Source organism: Strongylocentrotus purpuratus, unplaced genomic scaffold (genome assembly GCF_000002235.5).
Source record: "Strongylocentrotus purpuratus isolate Spur 01 unplaced genomic scaffold, Spur_5.0 spur5_scaffold_21, whole genome shotgun sequence".
Taxonomy (NCBI): domain Eukaryota; kingdom Metazoa; phylum Echinodermata; class Echinoidea; order Camarodonta; family Strongylocentrotidae; genus Strongylocentrotus; species Strongylocentrotus purpuratus.
This window is the reverse complement of record NW_022145607.1, coordinates 9213608-9227794: the sequence shown is the minus strand read 5'-3', so window position 1 is coordinate 9227794 and position 14187 is coordinate 9213608. Positions and strand designations below refer to the sequence as shown.

The following is a 14187-nucleotide window of genomic DNA, read 5'->3' as shown; positions in this document are numbered from 1 at the left end:
CAAACAAGGTAGCAGCAACTCCCGTCTTTTGACATCTTTTGGTATGACCAGGTTGGGGTACGAAGCCACGACCTCCTGGTTGTGAGGCGGACGCTCTACTGACTGAGCCAACACACCGATATATAGCATTAAATTTGATGCACTTAAAAAAAACTTGGGCTTTTTTCCTTCACTCAGTTCAGGTATTAATATATATCTGTAAAGAGCTTTGAGAGGGCCTGCGGTCCTGAAAAGTGCTATATAAGAACGAGCTATCATTATTAGTATGTATTATAGAAATCCAATTATTATTAGTAGTACTAGTGTATGTATTAGTACCTGTTAGACCAAATTGAGGCTTTATATTAAATTCATTGATGAGCCATCTCATGGAAGATGATGCTATATGAATATGAAGAAGAACTTTTTATACACTGACAAACCTACTACAGCTGTCCAAACTCCAGATAGACATGATGAAGCAATCTGACACCTATCAAATTCAAAATCTCAATATGGTAATCACGTTGTCTTTAGGAATCATGTTCTGATTACTTCATGTTATTCTAATACAGTCAAACCTGCTTTAGTGACCACCTGTCTACAAAGACCACCTGTCTACAAGGACCACATTTTTTGTTTCCCTTGAAAATGGTTTCTCATTGAAACATGTACTTAAAGGTACTATGTCCCATTTGCAGGCCAAAAAAATTAAAAAGTTAAATTCCAACTGCATTTGAAAGATAATACTAATTTAGAACTTCCCTAAAAAAAGGTGGGGCTTGAAAATGTCTTCAAGTGGGAAAATAACGACTATTAGTAGTCAAATCGGCTTTAGGGCTATAGAGCCCAAAAGTAATAGTCTTGATTTTCAGACAATTGTACCGAATGGTCATACGTTTTAGGCTGCGCAAAGATTCAATCAGTTTAATCTTGGCCATCACAAGAAGTGGGTTATTGATGTAGACAAATGCTCATGTACCCTTTACAACTCTTTTCATGTATGTTATTACCAAAGAAGAAAAAAAGCCAGTCAGTCACTCAATAGTGTCTGACAGTGAAGTCTAGCAAGTAAACGGGTTTCTTTGCATAATTTGAATATGAGGACACTGCTAATGTTTAAATTTCACAGATAGGACATACATGACATATTCATAATTCCTGCAACAAGAATTCTACAGAATTTGAGGTTGGCTGCAAAAGGGACATAGTACCTTTAAAGAACCTGTCTACAAAGACCACTTTTTGTGTTTCCCTTGGGCGGTCGCTATAGACAGGTTTGACTGTATTTGCAATGCAAACTTTGCATAAATAAATCAAAAGATGTTGGGCAAGGCTATTGAAAACGCCTGCAGTTGATTTCTCAAGTTTCTTGCGATCATGATTGCTCCTAACATAGAAATAATAATCACATCATGGCCGCGTATTATAAAGAGTCATGATTGATCTCAAGTTTGATCAATACTTGATGAGCCATAGATTTACGCTCAATATTAACTTTATGATCAATCAAAAGGCTTTGTAAAAAAGGTTTGTATAATACTTGTATGATTGAGTTGCACTGTAGGTCAAGTCAGATTTCTAAGGTGAAGCACTAGCACCCTCTGTTGTTTGTGTTTGTTGAGTCTTGGGATTGACATATTGTTTCTTCCTGACGATGAAGCCTTTATCTATGCAGGTGTAAGCCATGTCTATCAGCGATTCCTTGGGCTCGTATGGTTTGATGCCAAGTACTTCAGTCAACTGATTAAAAGAAGAAGAAATTTCACAGAATGAATTTCCTTTTTGTTGATTGAAGATGACATAATAATGCAAAGCTTGTCTTGTCTTTTTGTTTAAATAACAAACTGTAGGTACAGAAAATGAGACACAGAGAGATGCTGGTAAAATGATTTTACATACAGATACATGAATTAGAGAACATGAAATATTTCAAGATAAAATAAAGCATTTACATGAACAGATACATGAAGAAAAAAAATGTATCTCCAGTTATTTAAATGTTCTGAAGATTCTGCTGCTCTGAAAGAGCTTCTAGATTTTTAAACTAATCTGATCATGCCACTTTAAATAAAACATCTACAAATTTGCACGATTAATTGCAACTTTGTATGTATTTGGACTACATTTATTATATACAATTTACAACAACAACAAAAAAACACAGAAAGTGTCAACTTGATAATATATTTGGAAGGTAAGATTTCATGTCCTTAAGGTACGAAAAAGATATCCTAAAATCAATAAAATCAGAAGGATTCATGATGGAGTAAACTATGATGCAGCAAGAAAGTAGAATATTAATCTTTTTCAATTGCACAATAAGCCATTTTGGTAATGTAATCATATTTAATGCACAAATCTTTAAGTGACTTGTTACAAATTGTTTTATGCACATGTTATAAATAACTGTATTTCAAAAGTCAGTATGCGAATTGCATACATTATATGCTTATAGGTAGGACAAGCCAAAATGTGTGTCCTACCTAGCAACAATTAATGAATGCAATTTGAATCTGACTCCTGAAATACAATTCATAAGAGGTGAATGAAATATTTCGTAACATGGCACTAATAACAAAGATGTATGCATTCAATTTGATTAAATTATGAAAATGGTCTATTAGGAGTGAATTCAACTACATTTTGTTCCCCCATTGAACCCCCACCTCCCCCCCCCCCCATTAGAAATGCCCCTGGGTATAAATAATGGTAGATATTTACCCTGTGATTAGACAATGTGGTTTTATGTCCCTGGAGTGGTAGTATATACTTGACAGTGGAATCAAACCAGCTGACCATCTTGAGAAGCAGAGGTGGAGCCATCATACTCGGGGGCTTGTAACCTATACAGGAATCAAAAACAATTAAAGGCATTGTTTAACAATGTTAAATCTGAGATGCATGGCCCTACGTGTTATCACTGTCTGTGATATGGTGTGATATTGAAGCCCTAAAAAAATTGCGCTTCAAAATGATCATAGAGTGCCTAAAAAAAGTAAAAATCTTTGAGTGACTGGTTTTACCATACTCATTTCCCCCAATAGACTGTAGGGTTATGAAAAACGTTTTTTATCTGTAATTTTTAAATTTCGAATTCCAATCATAAATATCTTGATAATCAGACAGGCGATCGGCTTGTAAAAGTCATGGGGTTCCTGACTGATCTTAAGGATTATAATTATCATTGCAGCATGAGCTAAATCGGTAGTATATATACCCATACTACTTTGATCACGCCACTTTACACCAAAACTTGTCATTCAGGTATAAGAAAGATTACATCACATAATGTTATACAAAAATATCAGCAAGTATATACTTTTGGTGTTCCAGCAGGGAGATGTGCCTCCCTAGTTCATGTTACACTATGCATGCTACAACTCTGATTAGCTTCTGCACAATAAATTATTATATATGTTTTATGAATTGTACCAGTTGGATAATCTCTTAGTACCGTATCTCTGAAAATATGCTTTAGGAATGGCCAAGGTTTCTTTCACCATGAAATGAAATAAAATGATACTCGCCTTTGTCTCTAAACTCCTCCCTGAGAACATCGGCCATTTCTCGAAACCACATGTTGTGTGGAGAAACGATATGACGATGACCTGAAAGATGAAAAAAATTAGAAAACATTTCAAAAGAAGATTCAGACACTGGTCCATCTACCGATAGATTGCAGCCATTAAGTATGTACAAGAAATAATAACTTTCCAACTAGTTGTCAGACTTTTCACAAACGTTTATATTTTTTGTTGTGTGTGCTTAAATATGTTTTAAATTTGAAGGTAAGACAATTTATCCATCTACAGTGAAAAATGTGAATGTACCATTGGTTATCTGAAATGTGTAAAAAATTAACAGGAAAACATCTGACAACAGAACTGTTAGTAGTTCAGACTTAAGAGAATTAATATCTGTTCATATTTACAATGTATGAAGCATTTATGTGTTTGGAAAAGTTACTTTGTATTCTAATAAAAACACAGTGTGAAATTTGAGCAAAATAACAGTTGCTTTGTTTAGTCAGTAGGACAAACGTGTCGCAAAAGGTCATTTGTTAAAGGACCAGTTCTGGACATGCGATTGCATTGTGAAAGAAACGTTGTGGAATCGATTAGAAAAGGTCGATCATCTCGCATATAAGTATTGGTGTGTACTGCATACTAGTTCTGGAATTATCAAAATGATAACAAATTCGGCCCAGTCTTGGTAAAGTTACAAGTACTGTTCACAGAAAGATGTATATGGGACTACACGATATATCTATCCAGTCTGGATAGATACAATAATTTACCAAATATATCAATTAGTAGGCGGTTTCCTGGCAAAATTTGTATCATCACGTATTACTCAAAACATATTCTTTCACATGATTGGTAAGAAGAGCTTCCATTTGGCGCGATAGCTTCCATTTGTTAAAATAATCACCTTTTCATTTTTTTGAGAGGGGGCGGGGGCCTTTCCAAAACTGGTCTATACCTTTAAGACAGGTTCAACTGCATTTTGAATTTAAACTTGGTAGTGACTTTGATACCTGGTGCATCAGGGTGTGTCATAGCGACGACATGAGCCTTAGCAACATCCCTGACATCACATACAGGGAAGTTCAGCTTGGGAATGGCAGGCGGGTCTCGTTCTAGGATACGTCGGATCACCTCTACACTGGTTCCTGGAACTCCGCAGATGACAGGACCAAGAACCATGGATGGGTTGATGACAGCCAACTCAAATTTGGATTCAGCTGAACAGGTATGAGAGAGCGTGCAAGAATGGTGTGCAAGATTGGTATAGACAGAGTCTGAAAACTTTCTTTCACAGGATCATTTGCATTGATTATCTTCTCTTTTTCTTTATTTTGTACTTTGAATATGAAGACCCATATTAAACTTTGGCATACTCCACCACCTGTCATGCACCAATACAGATACTTTTGTTTTGTACGACATAGTAACACATTGATTTAAAGATAAGCCAAAATCATAATCAATCCTACAGATAGGATATGCAAAGGTCAATATTTGAGGTTGTACCACATATATGGTTATTTACACCATGCGTATATCAATCTCCTTCTTTTAAAAAGAGAGGAAATTTGAACTCCATGGGAATCTCCAGAAACAAAATACTTTGACTTATAAATAACTAAATCGGTACAATCGTACACGGCAACAGTACTGACTTCAGAAACTTGAATGATTTGACAATCCAAAGAAATGTTTGTTTATACTTTTATATCCTTACTAAACTGTTCATTTCCTGGTAGGATATATCGAGGGTTCAGTGAAACAAAGACGTAACTCCATATTTGCCAAAATGAGTATTTGATATCAAAATGTTCAGAAAAATGTGGGCTTTCCAGGAAACACAAAGACTTAACTCTACCTAACACCCCATTGAAGTCAATGGCTAGTGAAACATAGGCTTAACTCCTCAAGGCCCAAGTGCTCAGTGACACATAAACCACTTTTTCTCAAAGTAGCCAAAATGGGGTTACGTCTTTGTGTCACTGACCCCTCGATTATGTCTCCTGCAAGTCAGAATGGAATCAACTTATATGCTTTAACACAGACTTCACACCCTTCTGGCTCAAAACAGATGATGTAAGACTATCTGCATATGTACCTGGTAGTTTCTCTACAAAGTCCCATGCCGCTTTCTCTGCTAATGCCTTGCTTTTCCCATAAGCATCTTCCATAGGGCTGTTCATATTCCTCCATGTTTCTTCTGTAATGGGTTCTGTGTTAGTTTCTGTTAAATCTAAAAAGGAACAAGAAAATCATTACATCTTAAATGAGCCTGTGTTTGGGTAAGAATGAAGTATTTGAAGAAAAAAACAATAATAAGCTTTCATAAAAGGATGAGCAATTGTAATAACAATCATTATTACCTGTATCAGACATCTGAGCAGTGGTTTTACAAAATCATATTACACTTCTTGTAATCCTAAAAGAGCTAATCAGTAAATATAAGACCATATTACCCTCTCATGAAAAAGCCTATGGACTTCACGTGTTAAAAAAGGAGGAAATAAAGTCTCATATTCACTGCGCCGTATTTTGTCATTTTCATTGCGCATCTATTATGCGTACAAGTACCTGCACATTTTGCGCGTACTCTATTGTGACGTAATAATCACACCAAAGGCACACTGGTTGCAGTGTTATAATAATATCAATAGGCATTTCTATAGTGCCATCTACCTAGAAATTCTATTTCGAGGCGCAATTAATATCGAAAATTTTGTCAAGCACTGGATGCACGGTGCTGGTTTGACAAAGTTTCTTCAGATCTTTGAGATTGTCATGGTTGATTTATGTATTTGCTCTAGATGTCTGATTTGGCTAACAATAACAATATTGACAGGCTTAACTTTCGGGAAATACCTCATATATTGCCCTCACAAGACCCATATTGCCCTCGTCTTTGACTCGGGGGCAACATGAGTCTAGTTTGGGAAATATATGTTGTATCTCCCTCAAGGCCAGTCCATATTATATAATAAATAGTCCTGCTTGCCTGGTAAAATAAAAAAAAAAAGCTTAACAGTACAAATGGATGACTTGATGCAAATACAGATATACATGTACATGTAAACATTATTAAAAACAAGAAGGACAAAATAATAAAAAGAAGAAAAAGAAGAGGAAGAGGAAGTAAAATAAGATGAAGAAGAAGACGAATAACAACAACAAAAATACCAATGGGAATATGAAGAAAGGAAAAATACAAAAAGGACAAGAGAAGTAGGCAGAAGAAATAAAGAGTAGAAGATGATGATGGTGAACAACAAGATGAAGAAAATAAAATAAAATACGAGAAATCAAAGAAACGAGAGAAGAAGCAGATTACTACTTTTATTTGGTGATATCACTTACCACTGATTGCAGCGACAGAGCTGGTCAATACCACTCTCTTGACCCCGCCCACATCCACACACGCTTGGAGAACGTTGGTAGTACCCTCGACAGCAGGTTTGATGACTATGTTCTCATCCTTAGGGCTCTTGTCTGGGAAAGGGCTGGCTGTGTGGATCACATGACTACACCCCTGGACAGCACTGCCATAGAGCAAACAGATTTTGATCATCATATCTTTATTAATAATAACAATAATAATAGGCATTTCTATAGCGCCGTCTTTATAGAAATTCTATGCCAAGGCGCATTTATTATTACCCCGGCTTTAGACTATAGCTGCTATTACAGCGCTCCAGCATTTCAAGGAACTAAGGTACCCATTTACCTCACCTGGGTTGAGTGTGGCAAATGTAGATCAATGTCTTGCCATCATCACTTCTTTATTGCAACCAAAACTTTGAGGTTTGATTTCAAATAAAAAATAAAAATACAGATAGATAATGGTAGAAATAATGTACACAAGGTCGAAAGAAACTGTAGAGTCTGATGCATAAATATATGAATAACAATGTGCTCCAACCAAATCATTACACATTATCAAATAAATTCATGTAAGCTCATGAGTACACTATTCCATGATTGTATTTAACATTGAAAGGATTTAGGTACACTGTAGGTACTTCTATAACTTGAGCTGTTTATAATGAAATTGATATTAATATTGGATAGAAAATTAAAAAACTGGTCACAAACATCACATATTTGTGAGGGATATTTCATCATTGTCTGTTTTCCTTATCTTACTGTCCAAAACACTTTGAACAGTGTCATGTCTTCAAATTAAACTGCCAAGTCTCACTCTTTCCAGCATGCCTCGTTGGTAAGGTCGGCTTCAACCAGCTCCAGTTCGTGAGCTGCGTTAGGACAGAGTTCCTTGAGGGGTCCAACTTTCTTGGGATTGGTCAGACTCCTGACAGTCCCTCTGACCTTGTACCCTGCTTGTTGGAGTTGTTGCACGATGTGAGTGGCTATGTACCCTGAAGCACCTGTTACTAGCACCTCTGCATGGGGACAGACAGACAGATAGACAGACATACTTAGAAGGTGAATTGCCATTTGGCCTATATTACCAGGTTGTCTACTTCCCAATTAGTCTATTCCCATATGGTCTACTCCCAGTCCGTCTACTATCTACAGTACATGGTCTAATAATCATTTTGTCTACTTATCATTTGGTCTAATGACCATTTAAGATAATAGCCATGTGGTCTAATTTCCATTTGGTCTTATCTCGACATCCAATAAGTCTACGACTCTACGTACTATTGGTGTACTGCTCATTTAGTCTAATTTCCCATCGGTCTCATTCCAAGTTTGTCTAATGTCCATTTTTATCTACTATTCATAAGGACTGATAATCATTTGATTATTTGGAGGTGCCAGTTGACATAGACAGCTGGCCAATCATCAGTGCACGCTCACAATACCCGATGCCCAGTTATACCATATTTGGACGATATGACCTTCAGACTAGAGCATGACCTTGGTATTATGCATGACCTTGATAGTATGCATGACCTTGATAGTATGCATGACCTTCATATTATGCACGAACACAATTTCATGAGTGTGGAGAGGTATGATTGTATTGAATGATGGATGAAAATATACTCTATTTTAAGCTAGAAAGGTATTAACCCTGTGTAGAATAATGAGTTAATGCCCATCTTGCTCTAAACAGACAGTACATGAACATTTTAATGAAGGTCACACACAGTATTGAGTCTCAAATAATGATAGCAATATCATATCTATCTTAGGGGTAGGGAACAGTTGGACAAAAAAAAATTACTTTCAAATCCAGAAAATCCACAGAAAATTGAGGGGGAATATATATCATAACTAGAAAACCAACAAGAAATTTAGATCATGACAAAGATGTACGAATCCTTTGTTAAAGTATACAAATTAAATCTCCCTACTTTTACAACAAATGTGTACATTGATAGGGGGGGGGGTGTCTCACAGATATAAATTACATCTATACTTCTAGTTGGAGAGCTGGAGGCATTTTGAATTCAGAATTAACTGAAGAATGATACAGGAGAAAATCATCCCATGGGCCTGGGAGCAAGACTACATTTTTTCATTAAAACCAAATAAGTCAGAGGAAATTACAAGGTAGGCCTACAATCTAGCTATCCAATGGACAATAGAGCTATGCCACAGTGAAGCTGACACTAACGTGATGAATGAAACCATGGTTACTTTGATAAACGTGTCCTCTTTCCTCATGCAAGAATCTTCAGTATTGAAAGAGGCAGATTATCTTGAAGAAGAAGGAGGACAACAATCACGTTCTTGATTACGAACTGCCTCATGCTGTCTTGCACAATGGACACAAAAGCAGATCAAGGACACAAAAGCAGAACCAGCCTGATGCCCCAGTTTATCATACATTTAAGAAGCTATACAGTAGATGAGTATAGGCTTACGGTTGCATCATGCAAGCCCATACTATAAGCAGCATATAAGAATCTGTAATTATATATTATATATTTATTTTTTTAAAGAAATTGGACCGTTGTCATATTGTGTAGCTTTCCCATGGTGTGTAAAGCCAGAGCTAGTGTAGCAAACTAATTGCATGATGATAGATTTACAGTTTGCTGATGAGGGGTCCAACTTTCTTGGGATTGGTCAGACTCCTGACAGTCCCTCTGACCTTGTACCCTGCTTGTTGGAGTTGTTGCACGATGTGAGTGGCTATGTACCCTGAAGCACCTGTTACTAGCACCTCTGCATGGGGACAGACAGACAGATAGACAGACATACTTAGAAGGTGAATTGCCATTTGGCCTATATTACCAGGTTGTCTACTTCCCAATTAGTCTATTCCCATATGGTCTACTCCCAGTCCGTCTACTATCTACAGTACATGGTCTAATAATCATTTTGTCTACTTATCATTTGGTCTAATGACCATTTAAGATAATAGCCATGTGGTCTAATTTCCATTTGGTCTTATCTCGACATCCAATAAGTCTACGACTCTACGTACTATTGGTGTACTGCTCATTTAGTCTAATTTCCCATCGGTCTCATTCCAAGTTTGTCTAATGTCCATTTTTATCTACTATTCATAAGGACTGATAATCATTTGATTATTTGGAGGTGCCAGTTGACATAGACGGCTGGCCAATCATCAGAGCACGCCACGTCCCCCCCCCCCCCCCCCCTTCGGGAACGGAGGGACCGCATGCATGATCCCAAAATCTCCAGCTCGTAATAAAGAAAAAGATCTGCCCATATTGACTTTACACACCGGACTTAGGCTAAAAAAGGGGGGGGGGTGCTGGGAACACGCATATGCGTACCCTAAATAACACTAAATGGGGGGGGGGGGGTGCACGCTCACAATAAATGATGCCCAGTTATACCGGACGATATGACCTTCAGACTAGGTATGACCTTGATATTATGCATGAACACAATTTCATGTGTGGAAAGGTATGGTTGTATTGAATGAGGGATAAAAATATACTCTTTTTGAGCTAGAAAGGTATTAACCCTGTGTAAAATAATGAGTTAATGCCCATCTTGCTCTAAACAGACAGTACATGAACATTTTAATGAAGGTCACACACAGTATTGAGTCTCAAATAATGATAGCAATATCATATCTATCTTAGGGGTAGGGAACAGTTGGACAAAAAATTCTCTTACTTTCAAATCCAGAAAATCCACAGAAAATTGAGGGGGAATATATATCATAACTAGAAAACCAACAAGAAATTTAGATCATGACAAAGATGTACGAATCCTTTGTTAAAGTATACAAATTAAATCTCCCTACTTTTACAACAAATGTGTACATTGATAGGGGAGGACGAGGGGGGGGGGGTGTCTCACTGTTATAAATTACATCTATACTTCTAGTTGGAGGGCTGGAGGCATTTTGAATTCAGAATTAACTGAAGAATGATACAGGAGAAAATCATCCCATGGGCCTGGGAGCAAGACTACATTTTTTCATTAAAACCAAATAAGTCAGAGGAAATTACAAGGTAGGCCTACAATCTATCCAATCTATCCAATGGACAATAGAGCTACGCCACAGTGAAGCTGACACTAACGTGATGAACGAAACCATGGTTACTTTGATAAACGTGTCCTCTTTCCTCATGCAAGAATCTTCAGTATTGAAAGAGGCAGATTATCTTGAAGAAGAAGGAGGACAACAATCACGTACTTGATTACGAACTGCCTCATGCTGTCTTTGCACAATGGACACAAAAGCAGATCAAGGACACATAAGCAGAACCAGCCTGATGCCCCAGTTTATCATACATTTAAGAAGCTATACAGTAGATGAGTATAGGCTTACGGTTGCATCATGCAAGCCGATACTTATAAGCAGCATATAAGAATCTGTAATTGTATATTATATATTCATTTTTTTAAAGAAATTGGACTGTTGTCATATTGTGTAGCTTTCCCATGGTGTGTAAAGCCATAGTGTAGCAAACTAATTACATGCTAGATTTACAGTTTGCTGATGACAGTACTCCAGAACAATATAATTACATGTACAAACACAACTAACAGCTCATAGAAGTGTTTAATTGTATATATAAAATATCATCAGCAACAAACATTTTTTGAAATATTTCACCTTTACAAAAGCATTTCTATGCCCATATAGATCTGTGTACGATATTTGTTTTCTTCATTATTTAAATATCATCAAGATCTGCTGGGGTCCATGCCGTATCTAATTACCAACAAACATGGACTTAGTCTTAATCTACAATGTATTAATATGCCTTTAAAGGTACTATGTCCCTTTTGCAGCCAACCTCAAATTCTGTAGAACTTTGCAGGAGTTATGAATATGTCATGTATGTCCTATCTGTGAAATTTAAACATTAGCAGTGTCCTCATATTCAAATTATGCAAGGAAACCCGTTTACTTACTAGACTTCACTGTCAGACACTATTGAGTGACTGACTGCCTTTTTTCTTCTTTGGTAATAACATACATGAAAAGAGTAACCCACTTCTTGTGATGGCCAAGATTAAACTGATTGAATCTTTGCGCAGCATAAAATGTATGACCATTCGGTACAATTGTCTGAAAATCAAGACTATTACTTTTGGGCTCTATAGCCCTAAAGTCGATTTGACAACTAATAGTCATTATTTTCCAACTTGAAGACATTTTCAAGCCCCACCTTTTTTAGGGAAGTTCTAAATAAGTATTATCTTTCAAATGCAGTTGAAATTTAACTTTTTCATTTTTTAGGCCTGCAAATGGGACATAGTACCTTTAACCTTTTGAACAGTTTATTTAAAAAAAATATCAAATTTGAATGTAAAACAAGTATATACACAGGCACACACAGAGAAATGGAAAGGTTTGTAATTATCACTATCAGGCCTATCACTATCAATCTAATTCTGTGAGAAAATGATTTCAATCAGTGTTTGTTTTTTGGTTATCTTATTTGATGCATCAGAAGACTTTGAACTGACTTTGTGTTTTGTCAGTTCAAGTGCCATATAGGCCATTCAGGCCATCAACAAGGCAAATATTAATAAAAATTAAAAAATTGCCTACCACTATCAGAAGCTGTATTTACACAGTAGGCCTACAAGCAAGCATGGTGATTGGTATTGATTTATTTTTATTGCATGGCCAAGCTTCCAACATACAATTCAATAACAGATCAAAATTAAGTCAGCTTGAACAGGATATACCCGCGAAAGCTCAAGAGCTTATTGGTATTGGTAGGAAAAAGTCCAACATTTACTCTCCGACCAGCAACTATAAAGCAAAAGCACACAAGATGAGTAGAACGACAAAGACATACATGTACTACTATGAAGTCATGTAGTCTTAGATCTACATTAGATTTTGATTACACTACAAAAAGAGACTGACTATTGGAACAACTTACACACAAAACACATGTTCAAAACAAAGTCTATGCTTGCAGACGACGAGGCTGTGCCGCCTACTGAAATACATACAAAGGGCAGAAAAGTAAAACCTACTGTATCTTTGCCTGCATGCATGGCCTGCTAGTTATAGCGCTCCAATACATAATGATCAGAGTTGTCATTAACTCCGGGAAGCTCCAACACCGGCGCCGGTGTTGGAGCTTCCCGCGCCGGTGTTGGAGCTTCCCGGAGTTAAGTTGTCATCTGCTAGTGCACTCAAGATTGCATGCCCACAAACACAATTATTGTACTCCTTATAATAGTTATTCTAAACACACGCATATCTAGTTCGTCAATAATTTTAAAATACATACTCTCTACTCCCGGTTCCGTAGACATGGCGAGATGTAAGTCTTCCCTTCAAATCAAATCAACACAAAATATGAGATTTACGTGCTCCTGAGCTGGGACTGCACTTATTCCACACGTACATGAAACTATTAAGGTCGACCAACTATTAATGGCTGCAATTACCGTAGTATGTAGAATCTATATACAGTGTATGCGATCGAGCGAGCGCAATCTCGCTATATAAGGGATCCGGGTAGTCTGGACTTTCGAAGTCACAATGTTTTGTATTGTGACAGTAAGCTTGTAATGTGTGGTAGCAATGGACATTCTTATCCTGTTTGATATCAAATTAAAAATTCCCAATATTTATACATCAAGAAGATATAAACAAAAATTATTGAGTCAAATCGAGAATATTATATACACGAATCCAATGGCATGGCCGACCAAAATCTGAGTGTTTCAACATTTTATTTGCTAAGTCATCTTCCTGGGAAGAACAATACTCGATAAGACGGAGCTAAATCAATGAATTCAGTCAATAAATCCCTCGCCTATGGGCTATACCTGAAAGCCAAAGTGATGTGACCCCCCCCCCCCCTCCCCCTCCTCCCCCCCCCCCCCCGCACGGCCCCTCTTCTATTCCCTGTTTGAAAAAGAAGAACAAAACATCATTATGCTACTCAGACATACGAGTTCTGCATTTTTCAGGTTAATTTCGACTTTTCTAAGTTTTTGTAAAAATTCAAAATTGCGTATGCACTGGCAGACTAGTATCTCTTGGGTCAAGTTTGGTGACGTCACATGCTGCGCGCAAACTTTCATCCAATCCGATTACAGATCGTAAATCATGCCCATTGAAATCTCGCCACGCCTGAGTCGTCGTAGCCACTTCGGAGAAAGTATTTTGGCAAAAATTCTTAAAACCGTCGAGACGAATGTTGTTCCTGAATGTTATGTAATCATTACTCAATTATGCACAGAGGGTACATTCTTCTTTAGTTGGGGGGGGGGGGGGGGTCCCTTTTAACATGGGCTATATACAAAATAC

At 37.1% G+C, this 14187-nt stretch overlaps 1 protein-coding gene across 1 annotated transcript; it reads right to left on the bottom strand.

The window, feature by feature from the left end:
• Nucleotides 1–1218: 1218 nt before the first annotated feature.
• Nucleotides 1219–13329, bottom strand: LOC585152 (dihydroflavonol 4-reductase). Its single transcript, XM_030994120.1, has 9 exons — nucleotides 13160–13329; nucleotides 9506–9641; nucleotides 7702–7983; nucleotides 6861–7042; nucleotides 5608–5742; nucleotides 4520–4726; nucleotides 3510–3590; nucleotides 2704–2825; nucleotides 1219–1722 (listed from the first exon to the last, which is right to left on the bottom strand). The coding sequence occupies exons 1-9, from the start codon at nucleotides 13182–13184 to the stop codon at nucleotides 1561–1563; spliced, it is 1332 nt and encodes a 443-aa protein (XP_030849980.1). The 5' UTR covers nucleotides 13185–13329; the 3' UTR covers nucleotides 1219–1560.
• Between the last annotated feature and the right edge of the window lie 858 nt (nucleotides 13330–14187).